At 34.5% G+C, this 13,730-nt stretch overlaps 1 protein-coding gene across 1 annotated transcript in view; it reads left to right on the forward strand.

The window, feature by feature from the left end:
• The window catches only part of LOC141500222 (cadherin-8), a 371,408-nt gene that overhangs the window by 138,117 nt on the left and 219,561 nt on the right, over nucleotides 1–13,730 (forward strand). Inside the window, exons 4-5 of the mRNA XM_074203218.1 lie at nucleotides 619–806; nucleotides 4,099–4,352. Coding sequence (XP_074059319.1) covers nucleotides 619–806; nucleotides 4,099–4,352 — 442 coding nt within the window. The remainder of the gene's footprint in view (nucleotides 1–618; nucleotides 807–4,098; nucleotides 4,353–13,730) is intronic.

Here is a 13,730-nt window from a genome sequence, read left to right on the forward strand (position 1 = left end):
ACCAATAAACACAGTAATTCGTGGTCTGAAGTAGTTATTGTATCTTTTGAAATATGAATGGGAGGACTCCTGAATCTCCTCTAATTAGACAGTTTTCTACCCCATAGAAGAATAAATACACACTGTAATTGTATTCTGTCTAGAGAGGTTTGAAGGCAGGGTGTGTGGTCATCAGAGCGGTGAGGACTTTCGTAACAAGAGAAATCTTTCATGTATCTGAACAGCTTGCTGGAGGGCACAGCAGAAGTTTAGTAATTGGATTTTATCAAAAATGTGCTACAGGTCTGTAAATACAAAGGTAAGTTCAAAAGTGCCTTGCAGTGTGTCATACATTGCATCTTTCTGTGTCGAAAATAGCTTAATATTTTATATTTGGAAACACTGAACATCCCTGCAGGCTGTAGATGGGATAATATAGCAAGAGAAAAGAGGAGCATTCCCATAGAATCAACCAAGTATTTCCACATTATACTTCTCTAAGTACATAACTTGAATAAATAGGGTTAGTTTATGTCTCATATACCATCTATCCACTCAAAGAGGTCAGGAAAGAGGGAGAAGTATGATAGGAGAGTTGCAACCTGATTTAACGTTCAGTGTTTTCCCCTTGTTTTTAAGGCTTGTATCACTTCTCTGTACCTGAAGATGTTGTTCTCGGTACAGCCATAGGAAGAGTAAAAGCAAATGACCAGGATATTGGTGAGAATGCCAGGTCATCTTATGACATCATTGATGGTGATGGGACAGCTCTGTTTGAAATCACTTCAGATGCCCAAGCCCAAGATGGCATTATTAGACTGAGAAAGGTAAAGTATAATTAAGAATCTCAATAATTTTCATTTAAAGAAATTGATTGTATTTAAAACAGTTTTGGTAACACTAATTATAAGAAAGTATGATTATAAGCTAACTGTGTTAGATTAGGTCTTTTTTAGTACAGAGGCTCTAGACTATATAGACTTATTTTATATATATATATATATATATATATATATATATATATAAATATATGTATATATATTTCTTTTTAGTGCTTTAAACCAGGTATGTCCCACCTGCAGTCTGCAGACTGCCCATTCATTTAGCATTATTATATTTTATTATCATACTAATAGATGGTATGGGTTTCATTACAGTCATAAATAAATATTAAATTTTATATACAACCCTTGACAAGTTTTTGTTGGTTGAGGCAGCCCAAAAGAGCTAAAAGGTTAGACACCCATGCTCTAAAGTTTGTTTTTCCTCACTGGTGGTACCACATTTCCCGTCTAAATGGCTTTGCTCAGCCCCGTGATTTCAGCTTATATGCCTTAATCAAAGTCCATCAATTATTTATTAAATAACCATTTTGATTAAAATAATATAAACCCATATATTTCAAAACAGCAACTTATATAAGGGGGGGTGAAATTTTGAAATATATAGTACTTTAGAGAGAGATAGTGATTTAGAAATCATTTGGTCCAACTGCCTCCTTTTATATATAAGGAAACTGAAGCCCAGACAAGTCTAGGAAGTTGTTTAAAAGCTTTGAGATCATCAGTGGCAGAACCAGAACTGGGGTCCAATTTCTGATTGGAAAACTAGGGTTTTCACTCACAAATTTTCTCCACATCTTCTAGAGCAAGGGATCATAGAATCATTAACTTCTAAAGTTAGAAAAGGACTTTAGAATTTATCTAATCTAATACCTACCTGAATTTCTGCCACAATATCTCTTCACTATGTCCTGTTAATACACACCTCACCTTCTCAATCATCCTCTGGTAGTTGCAGCTAATGACCCAGTGAGCAGAAGATCCCACACTATAATGAGCCACAGCCTTGTCTCTTCTCAATTTCCATTTGTCAAAGAGATGAATGAAAGCAACTTAAGGTACAATGTGATGAAGTATTTGCAGCCAATTGGCTTCAGATGTTTCCCTATATTAAAAATGAAAACATTTTTAATATAGATCCTCAGATTTTAATAATTAGTTATTACTTCACACTAAAGTGTTTATGTAATTTAGCAGTCTAAAAATAACTGGCTATTTATTGTGGGGTAACTTTAAAACACAGCAAGACTGCTTTGGAGGAATAGGGCTCTGAGGACCAAGAGCCCTGTTTGTGTCTAAGACTAAGAAATAAATAATAATGAAAAGATGTATAAAGGTGGCTTATGTTTGAAATAGAAGTTGATAAAGGGATATTTAAATCGACCATTGACCAACCAAGACATGTTTCTGTCAGAGAAAAAGATGCTAAGGGCCCCCCGTGTCATTTTTATTGTTATTATTAGTTTTTCATTGGATACTATGCAACTCTTTTTTTATGAACTAAAGCAATTAACCTTTTGCTCCAGTTCCCTTCAGAGTTATTCATAAACTCAAAAGCCCTCAGATTGTCACTGTGAATATTTGTCTCTATACTATCATTCATTTGTGGGTTACAGTAGTATTGCAGTGAGCAGTTTATAGGGAGTATTATTTACAAAAGCAATAGTTTTCTACCAGTGGAAATTCACATGGCTTTAGAGTTTCATTGGGTAAATTATACTTATGGTGAGCAAGGAATCAAGTGTGATATATATATATATATATATATGAAAATAAAAATTTGTATGTATATTTGCACATGTAAACATAGCCACATATATTAATACATATAGTTAAACACACACACACACACACACACACACACACACACACACACACACCTATATTCTGAGACCTATTAGTGTTTGCAAAGAATTGAAAATGACAAAATAGGTACAATAAGTATGATTGGTAAATTGTGGATATGCTGATGTTAAATAATTTATTCATAGGTACAAGTGCCTAGTAATTTCTGAAAAGACAAGAAAAGTGAGCTTACTTAGCTGTTTACTAGAAAATTTTGCAAAAGAGCAAAGTCCCATTAGAGCACACTTAAAATACAAAAATCAACACAAATTTTTCAAAGTAAGAATGTATATTTAAGCTTTCACAGATTTTCTGAAAGAGTTTGATAATTTCTGTTCATGTTCCCATTTTTATCCCACCTTGCACATCATAAGTTCTATTTTTTATGAGAAATTGTAATGCAAATCTGACTACCTTTTTTGAGACATCCCAAATTTGTGTCCTTGAAATTTGAAATTATTATGAGATGCAGAGAATAGTATTGTGATGATGCAGATGCAGATGTGTGTATATGTCAAGTTGCTAATGTGAATTTATTCAAGGAACATTTTTTAACCTAATGTCTTCGTTAGCTATAATTCTCAGATTTTAAAGATATGGAATATGAATGATCAAAATTTTGTCAGTAATGATGTAATAAGGCAGCTTTGGGTGGCTTCTCAAATGGTGGGAAAGGTATAAAGATATTCAATTTATACCATATTGTCTTTGGGCATCTAGTTATAAAATAAAAAACATCAACATGAAGAAATATACATGCATCTCTTCATAAATATGCCTGTCCATATAGTACAAATCACAGGACAGAACACTTTCAAAGCAATACCAAGAAAAGTAGACCTATTTTAGTCTGCTGATTAGTGTGGCAGGAATCCTTTGGAGGCAGTATTTTTTTTTAAGCTCACATACTTTTTATTGGGATCAGTGTTAAGTTCTGCTCTATAATGTCTCTTTAGACTAAACAGTAGTTCTTTCTGGTTCTTTCCATTTCATACACTGTTGTAGAAATAATAAAATATTCTTCCTAGATAGAGATGGTATGCGATGCCTCCTTATCTTCCACTAGCAGAGGACCGATTAAATGTGTGATTAGTATGCAGGTCACATCAACACTAGTAAAATTTTATTACAGATCCAAAGTGAAATTTTGATGGTACAATTCATGACGAAGAATATTTTGTGAATTTCCCTGGAAAAGAGGAAAACAAAACAAAACAATAGGAGATTGCTTTCACTGAGCCTGTATAATAAACAGATATCAATAAATGCCTATAAAATTTACAGGTTGGATCCTGGGGAATGGGAAGCAATTGCATTAAAGCTCACTGAATGTGTTTAAATGCACATAACTTTCATCCATCAGCATTATATTCATTTGTTCTTGCTTCTGTGGTCATTAGTGAGAGACATTCATCTTTGTCATTCTTAACAGCCCCTGGACTTTGAGACCAAAAAATCCTATACACTGAAGGTAGAAGCAGCCAATGTTCATATTGATCCTCGCTTCAGCAGCAGGGGACCGTTCAAGGATACAGCTACAGTAAAAATCGTAGTCGAGGATGCTGATGAGCCTCCTGTCTTCTCATCACCTACTTATCTTCTGGAAGTCCATGAAAATGCTGCTATTAACTCTGTGATTGGTCAGGTGACTGCCCGTGACCCTGATGTCTCTTCCAGTCCTATAAGGTATTTCTTCTTTTAAGTTGGTACTGGAAAGTTTGTTGTTTGGTCCGTATCCCAAGTATATTTGCATATTGAGCGCAAGGATGTTGGAATCTGTGCCTTCTTCCCAGATCATGCTAAACTGTGACAGTTTTTACCTTCCTTTGAAAAATCAGAGTTGCAAACACTTATAAAGCCTGGCTGAGTTCACTTGTTTTTGTTGTTCTGTTTACTTGTTTTTAACAATAGAAGAGCAAAGAGCTTTTGGTTGTTTCTCCTCTTTCGACAGTTATAGTGAATTAAATATAAGAAAAATAGAGGAATGAGACAGCAGGACCAAACCCCTCAGGAGGTAGCTCTCTCATTTCTCTATTTGACTCTTAAGTAATCTTCTGATCTCTAGGTGGATAATTCTAATTGGTTAGCATTTCTGGAATGGTGCCATAGGGTAGATATAGTTCTGTGTGTTTTAAAAAATTCCCTTTGTTTATACTTTCTTGCCTTGGAATTCTTCTGAGAATGGGAAACAATCTTTCATTTGTTTTTTTCTAAAAATGAAGCTCAATTCTCCCTCCCTCTGGTCCTCCCCCAACTTGTACATGTCTTTTTCTCTTTGCCAATCGCCCATATGACAGGACAGGTACTCTAGCTAAATAGATTTCTTCCCAAAGAACACTGAAAATCTATAACTTGTTCACTGGTCTCCAGGGGTGAAGGGTTGGCTAATGATGTGTTTGAGTGTGGATTTCAAATATTGTCTTAGAGATTTTTTTTTTGGTATTAGAAAAATACCTAGAAGGAAAAATATCTTTTCAGAGAATTTCATGAAACAGATAGCAGCTCATGCCTAACTCCAATGCCCGTTATTTTGTATACAAGTTTAAATGCCCCATCCTTGTTTAATTACCTCACTCCAGAAAACTGTAGCCAGTACTCAATTTATTCACCTCAAATTTAAAAAATTGACTACTTTCTTACCTCCCAGCAAAGTGACTAAGATCGTGGATGGTGATGGAAATGGAAACTGAATTGACCAGACTGCTTTTAAACCATGAATTTGGACAACTTCTACTGAACATATATATAGTAGGACCATCTTGTTTGAAAATAAGTCTGTTTGTCATGGCTGTTGTTTTATTTTTCATTCCCAACTTCCAGGCCACTTAACAAACATGAAAAAACCATTGGTTTTACTATAGGTAAACTTGTACAGCTGTACAAGTTTACTTGTACAGCTGATGCTGTAGATGACATCTGAGAATCAGGAAGACCTGAGTTCAAATTCAGCCTCACTGTTTAACATAGGACAAGTAACTTGACTTCTGTCTCCCTCAATTTCCTCATCTGTAAAAATGGGAAAAATGATAGAATTTTTCTCTTTGGGTTACTGTGAGTATAAAGTAAAATATTATTTATAAAGAGCACATTAAACATGATATAAATAGCTATTATTGGGCTCAAAACTTTCCTCTGTGGTTTATTACCTGTAATCTCAGGCTTGTGGCTGAAGCTATTTGAGACTAGATTGTTCTTCTTCATCTATAAAATAAAGAAGTTGAACATGATGATCACTGAAGAGCTTTGACCCATTCTCGGTCTTAAAAAAATTTCAATGTATTATGGGCATCATTTGTTTCCCTTATTTGTGCCTACACATATATGTAGTAAGTACAAATGTATTTACATATATTTTCATATATACCATATATATATATATTAGTAAAGAAAAATAGTAGAGGAGACAACTAGTGGAGGAAACTGATAGTATTCCTTATCTAATTGATTAGAAGTCTACACAGTCACTCTTTCAAGGTCACTGAGATAGCCTGCTGAGATGTGAACAAATACAGACTTCCTATCCTAAGTGACTTTAATTTATATGACCTTCTCCTTTTCCTCCTTCTTCTAAATTACACATATAAAAATTGAGAGATGTACTGATTATATATAAAACTTCTCTGTTCTCTTTGAATATTTCCCCAAATGAAGGTAGCCCAGATTAGGGGAAGGGGAGAGGACAGAAAGAGAAGAGGATGCAACAGCCCAATTTCCTAAGTTCTTATTTACTTCATAGTCTCAACCAAGCAATAAAGAGAGAGGGGAAAATGGTATAGTATCATTTAAATAACATAACTCCAAAATTTCAATTTGAGATCAAATTAAATGTAATATGACTTCATAGAACAAGTGTGAAGGAGAGAAGTGATTCACAGACTGTTATTTATTATCTTGGTTTTCTATATTGTCTCAGATAGATTATGTTTTCTTCTCTACACACAATCAGTTAATTTGTGTGCAAAGCTGAATTTTCCAACTAGCCAGTACAATTCACAGCTTCTAAACTGTCTGTCAGATTCAAAAAAAAAAGGCAGCAATTTAACCTTGCTTTATCTGGAGGACATACATATTCAGGAAGAAAACTGTTGTTGGGGGGAGGGGGAAAGAAAAAACAGGCTGAGTTATTGTAGCTCTAGGATAGTAGTACTTTACATGCTGACAAAAATGTATTCATCTTCTATGCAAATATTTACTTTGTCATTCAATAAGAAATATATACTTATCAGAGCATATGCCACATTACATTCCCTCCTGTCCAGGCTGCCTTGGAGATGAAATGCATCTTTTCTGTAACACACATGGAGATACCAGGAACATCTTGTATTTTTAATAATGCTTTCAGGGGAAAAAATATGTGCTGTGACAAGGAGGCATGACTTCCCCATTTTTCCCTTGGGAAATATGCCTTTATGAAGCAGTTTCCACTTTGAAATGATCCATAATTTTCTAGGTTATTGATTATCAAATGATAACAGCTAGTCCCCCATCAAAACTCTAATTCAAACGCTAGCTTAATATATGTTTTTAATTAAAAATTACATTTTGAGAGCAATAAATGAAAAGAGATATTTCATTTGTAACAACTGCATACATAATAGCCTAATAAGCCAAATACAGTCAGGGTTTTGACATTGTATTATTATAGTTTCTATCGTTTCATCTACAGCTTTTCATAAGTAATGGTAGATTAGCTTAAGCTATCTAAGGAGAGGAAAAATAGCATATTTCTGTCCTAAATGCTGCCAGGGACAGATTAGCTTCCTTCTTACAGAAGTTCTACAGTACTAGAAATGAAGAGGTGATCCTAGAATTTAGGAGTGATAACCATCTGAGAGGAGCAGCAGCTGGCCCATTGACTCTTTGAGCCCACAGACTCCCTCCTGTCCCTCCATCTGGGTTCGGTGATGAAGTTTGTCCAGGAGCCAATTTGTTTCTGAGGAAGAAATTGATATCCTCTTGAATAAAACCAAACCTTGGAAGACTTAATATGTTTATACCTGGAAGTCAAACCTGGGCCCTGCTGTTGCAATAGGTGGTTGTCTCCAAATCCACCATATCCTGGCCCGGCTCTAGTGATTCTCCATTCACTTCATTTTTCTGGCTATCTTTACATAAGCTATCCCTATGTCTATTGTACATAGTGACACACTGACAATTAGTTCTGGTATTATAACCATATCGGTTCTTTCAATATTCCTTTGAAGGGTGTCAATGTAGTACCGTATACCCTTACTCACTCCTACCCCTCTAATTTTTCTTCTCAATCTTTTCCTCCTAGTCATACTTTTCTTTTGTATTGCCTCTCACATTAGAATATAAATGGTTTTGTGGCAGGGGTTATTTTTCCTATAATGATACATATGAACACTTAGTTCAATGTTTGGCACCAGTGAGAATTTTATAAATACTTTTAAAATCAATTAAATACTTTTTCCATGCATATATACTACATGCATATACACACATGCATATGTATCATATATGTTCTTATATGATAATTCAAATAATTTTGAACAGAATGGTAATTTTGGGGACCTCTTACTTAGGATTTGATTTTAAAAGATGAAGACTCCACTTGAAAAAAGCGATACATCTTTTTATTTGTTTTGTTTCATTTATGCAGGTCCTGCTCTATCAGAGAATTCGCATTGCAATAAATTTAAGAAGGATTTTGATTGTTCCTAGGCTTATTAAATCATAATTTTTTTTTGCAAGGCAAATAGGGTTAAGTGGCTTGCCCAAGGCCACACAGCTAGGTAATTATTAAATGTCTGAGACCGGATTTGAACCCAGGTACTCCTGACTCCAAGGCCGGTGCTTTATCCACTACGCCACCTAGCTGCCCCAAATCATAATCATTTTATGTATTTGAATTTGTCTGAACATTTTCTTTCATTAATACATACAACTTAAAGGACAATGGAAAGATGGAATGTAGACCCATGTAGGTTGTGACATATTTTATTTCTTTATTTCTTTATTTGTTTGTTTGTTTATTTTCAGCCATATGTACATGCATAGTTCCAAGTGATAAAACTTCCCTCCACCTTCCCTTCCTACCTGCCTCCCCTTGACAGGGAACTGTCAGGTTAGCATAGGCTTTCAAGATTGAGTAGTGAAAAGAATGTTGAACTTGAAGTGAGAAGACAGAGATTCAAACCTCATCATGTTATTCACTTTTTTTGGGGGGGGGGGACTTTGGAAAAGTAAATTCATTCTGTGACCTTGAATTTCTTCATCTTGAAAATGGGTGGCTTGTGTTAAATGATGCCTATAGTGTATTCTAACACTGCCAAATTCAATGGTCTTTTCTTAATCCTTATTCTCCTTAAATTCTCTGCAGTCTTTGGAATTGTTTATCACTCCTCCTTAATATTCCCTTTTTAAGGTTTTTGGAACATTTTCCTAGTTTTTCATATAACCTATCTGACTGCTCTTCCTTTGTCTTCTTTGCTGGATCCTCCTCCAGATCAAACCCTTTAACTGTAGGTGTCCCTCTGAGTTCTGTCCTGGGTTCTTGTCTCTTCTCCCTCTTCACTGCTTCACCTGGTGACCTCATCACTCACATAGATTTAATTACCTTCTCTATGCTCAAGATTCTCCAATCTACTTTTCCTGCCCCAATCTCTGTTGACTTCCACTTCTCCAATTATGACTGCCTTTCTGATATCTTGAATTGGATGTCCAATAGACATCTTAAACTCAACATTTCCAATACAGAATCCATTATCTTTTACCCTAAAACCTCCCTCCCTCCTACCTTCTTTTATTACTATAGTGGGCAAAATAATTCTTTTATCCCCTAGAGCTAAAAGCCTTCAATTCATCTTGGGTTTCTCACTACCACCCATCTTCTATAACCAAGCTGTTGCCAAGACTTGTCAAATTTACCTTTGCAGCATTTTCTGAATACATCCCTTCTCTCCTCTCATGTGCTACCACTCTACTATGGACCCTTATCATATCATAACTACATTAGACAGGGGTATGACTGCCTTAAGTCTCTCCCCCAATTCCAATCCACTCTCCATTCAGCCACTAAAATGATCTTTCTAAAACTTAGAATAATTTTTCTATATATCTGTACAATCTTGGCCAAGTCAATACTTAGGTGAGTGACTACCAATCTCTGGGCCTCAGTTTCCGCACACATTGATATATAGATAGATAGATAGATAGATAGATAGATAGATATGCATATAGATATAGAGATAGATAGAGATATGCATACACACATTCATACAGACACACATACATATATATATATATGTGTATATATATATATATATATATATATATATGTATATTCCAAATTGAGATTTCAAGTAGTTTTGAATATTCTTTCCAGTCTTCTCAACATGTTTTCCTTGATCCAGTGACACTGGTATTTGACTATTTCACAAATATGATACTCTATATCTTGACTCTACTGTCCGTCATGTCTGGAATGCTTTTATTTCTTCTACTCATTACTGATTTTACCTACCTTCCTTTAAGTCCCAACTCAAATCCCACCTTCTACAGGAAGTCTTCCCTTACCCCTCTTAATTCCAGTATCTTCTCTTTTAATTATTGTCTTTTTATCCTATTGATAACTTGCTTTGTATATATATATATATATATATATATATATATATATATATATATATATATATATTGGTCTGAATGTTGTCTCCTTCATTCAATTATAATCTCCATAAGGGCAGTCAATTGTTTATTACTTCTTTTTTTTAATCCCTGGAATTTATCACGGATACTTAATGAATTCTTTCTTTCTTTCTTTCTTTCTTTCTTTCTTTCTTTCTTTCTTCTTTTTTTCTTTCTTTCTTTCTTTTTCTTTCTTTCTTTCATTCTTTCTTTCATTCTTTCTTTTGTTCTTTCTTTCCTTTTGATTGATTGATTAGAAAGGGCATGGTCTCATTTAGGAAGAATGAAAGGCAATACATGGCATACCAAAATGTTGCATTAATACCTCTTTAAGGTACAAGAAATGAGAGTAAGGTCCTCAGAGCATTCAGTAATAGATCTTGTGTGACACTTTTATAGAATATCATAATCAAGAATTAAATAGAATACAATGTGGGCAGGTTATAAAACATTGAGTTTTAGTTTTAGGGGCAAAGTAATAACTGGTTAAGAGAACTTCCAGTGAATAAACTCAATTAAGGCTTGTCAATAATTTTTCTGCTAGTAAGTGTCTGGGGTCAGATTTGAACTCAGAAAGAAGAGTCTGCCTCATTCTTGACCTGGAAAGTATCCACTGGGCCACCAATCTGCCCTTTTGCCATGCCTTAACTCATAATCTATCTTGGACATTTGTTTATTTATTTATTTTTGCAAGGCAATGGGGTTAAGGGACTTGCCCCAGGTCACACAGTTAGGGCATTATTAAGTGTCTGAGGTCTGATTTGAACTCAGGTTCTTTTAACTTCAGGGCCAGTGTTCTATCCACTAAGTCACCTAGCTGCACCAGTCTTGGATTTTTTTTTTAAATTATTAATTTATTCTTATTTTGTACAAAGTTGTTTTTAGTGAGCAATAAAGTAAAAGGGAGAGATTAAAATTAAAATGAAAAAAATAATAATTGGGTACATAAGAATATAAAGTCCTTGAGAGAGGGGACATTTTGTTTTATTTAATTTTGTCCTATGATCTGAAGAGTCTAGATCAAAGCTGTGCTCTTAGTTCTTGTCTCCTGAACTGAGTAGCAAATAAAATGTGCTTTCTTCTATGTCAACTGAAGTAGATAAGAAAAGCTCTATTGTCTTCATCTGATAGTTAAAGAAAGTGATTTTCAGGAAATAATTTGTAAAACAAAGCTAAGTAAGTAGCCCAAGGTCAGTCAACTCACTGATTGTGGAACCAAAATTTGAACCCTTAAAACAAAATCCAGTATTCTTACTAGTATACAGTCCATGATTAATTTATTTTTATTCTGGGAAATTTCCACTATTTCAGAGGTCTTCACCTGTATTTGAAAAGCTTTATTCAAATGAATTCTGTAACCAAGTATTAAAAATTTACTATGTATAAATTTTAGTGATAGGCATCAAAAAATTCAGAGATTCAAGGAATTTACAAAAGTGTAGATGATGACATGCCTAAAAACAAAACAAAATATAAGGAATAGAAAGATTTGTTATTATATAAAAAGAAACGAACTAGGAGTCAGTCTACTGGGTTCTTATATATAGTTTCTGATGTTTAGCCAGGAGAAGAGTTATCGTGAATTAATTAGTCAGAATGAGTTCACTCCCAATTTTACATATTTAATACTATATATATCAAGCACTAGCTTAGGCTCCTAGGAAAACAACAACACAGGGCAGACAGAAGGAAGCAAACTCTGCCCACAAGTAGTTGCATAAAATTAAGTGATACAAGGTATAAGACAAAAATGAATACAAGCATTTCAGGGGGAAGCACTAATGACTTCCCAAATCCCTGATTCCTGAAGGAATATGAGAACTTTCAGAGAAAAGAGGAGGAAAAGCATTCCAGGAATGAGAAAAAAAAAAAGATTTTGCATAGACATGGTGACAGGAGATGGGAATGCTGTCTTTGAAGAATAGCATGTTGCCATTTGGATAGACATTTGAATTTGTGAAAGAGAGTTATGCATAATTAGCTTGGAAAAAAAAGTTTGTAGTCAGCTTTAGAGGGTCTTTAAATGACAAAAACAGGGAGACTTAACTGACTTCGAATATTTACAGGACTAGATTATACTAGAATAAGGAATACTTTTTTAACAACTGACACCTCCCTGGGCTGCCTTCCTCCTCTTCAAATACTCCACTAATGGAAGTCTTTTGAGATTGAATGTTTACTTGTCAGGTTGATTTTTGTTTCTGGTAATCATTGTACCAAATGATGACTGAATTCTTTTTCAACTTTGAAGTTGTATTTAATATGGGTTTAAATGTTTGGAAAGAAAATAAATGGGACAGTTCCATTAAGAACCAGACTGAACATACACACAAACAAAAACCTGGTAGAAATATCAAAACTCCTTTTTGTTTGGATTATGTACTGATAAAGAAGTATATTTGGGGGGAAGGGGGAAGATACTTGAAATGTGCAAATGAAATGGGCAAATCTGGTTATCAGGGTAACTCACTCCTGGCTTGGAAAAAAAAATATGAGATTTAAACTATTGGAGACTCAAACTATCATTTCCCTTTTTCACTGAAAGAAGATGAATAGAGGACATAAAGTCATTGAATGGAGTTAAGGGTTGCCACTATTGTGCAAAGCAGGATCAGGGATTTTTAGGCCCCTGGAATTAGGAGAATAACAATAAAAATCTTTTGCTAGGGCAATTAGATATAGCAACAGAGCAATTAGTTTCTACAAGCCAAGGAATTGAGCCAGGTTTTTTTTTATTTGTTTCATTTGGGTTCTGTTTTTTTTTTTTTTTTGTCCTATTATAAAGCATATGTGAAAGGAAGTTAAAGATTTTATTTAAAGCATAATAAAGAGGATTAAATTTAAGAACTGAGAGATAACAGTTGTAGTTGGATGGGAAAATATAGCTGCTACTTTTAAGCAACTTTTTTTAGTATTAAAAGAAATAAGACTCATTAGAGGTAGAATAGTGTCAAATATGGCAATTAATGATCAAAGATAGCTTTGGAGCAGGAAAGCAATATACTAGGTACCTGCTGAAACAGGTGACACTCTGGATTACCAAAATAGAAGGCAGTTCAGGAAGGAAGAGAATTCAGTAGGAAGCATCCAGGTCAACTCACCATGGGAAAGCTCAAGGAAGAAGATGCTAGGAAGAATAAAAAAAACATAATAGTGAGGCACTTGTTAGACCTGAAAGATTCACAGATCTTATCTAATAAGTTCAAGATCAAATAATAATCAACTCATCTAAATTCTGTAATATCTGAAGCCATTACCAGTCATCTTGACCTATGTCTTGCTACTAGACACCAATGACTCTAGAGGAAAGATTAAGCTGATGACTCTAGACAACTCTGCTTCACTTAAATCTGATTCACTTAGAAGTCAAGACCCATCTATTTTCATTGGTTCTCTTCCAGAATGAAATACAAACAA

The sequence above is a fragment of the Macrotis lagotis genome, chromosome 1 (assembly GCF_037893015.1).
Source record: "Macrotis lagotis isolate mMagLag1 chromosome 1, bilby.v1.9.chrom.fasta, whole genome shotgun sequence".
NCBI classification, from domain to species: Eukaryota; Metazoa; Chordata; class Mammalia; order Peramelemorphia; family Peramelidae; genus Macrotis; species Macrotis lagotis.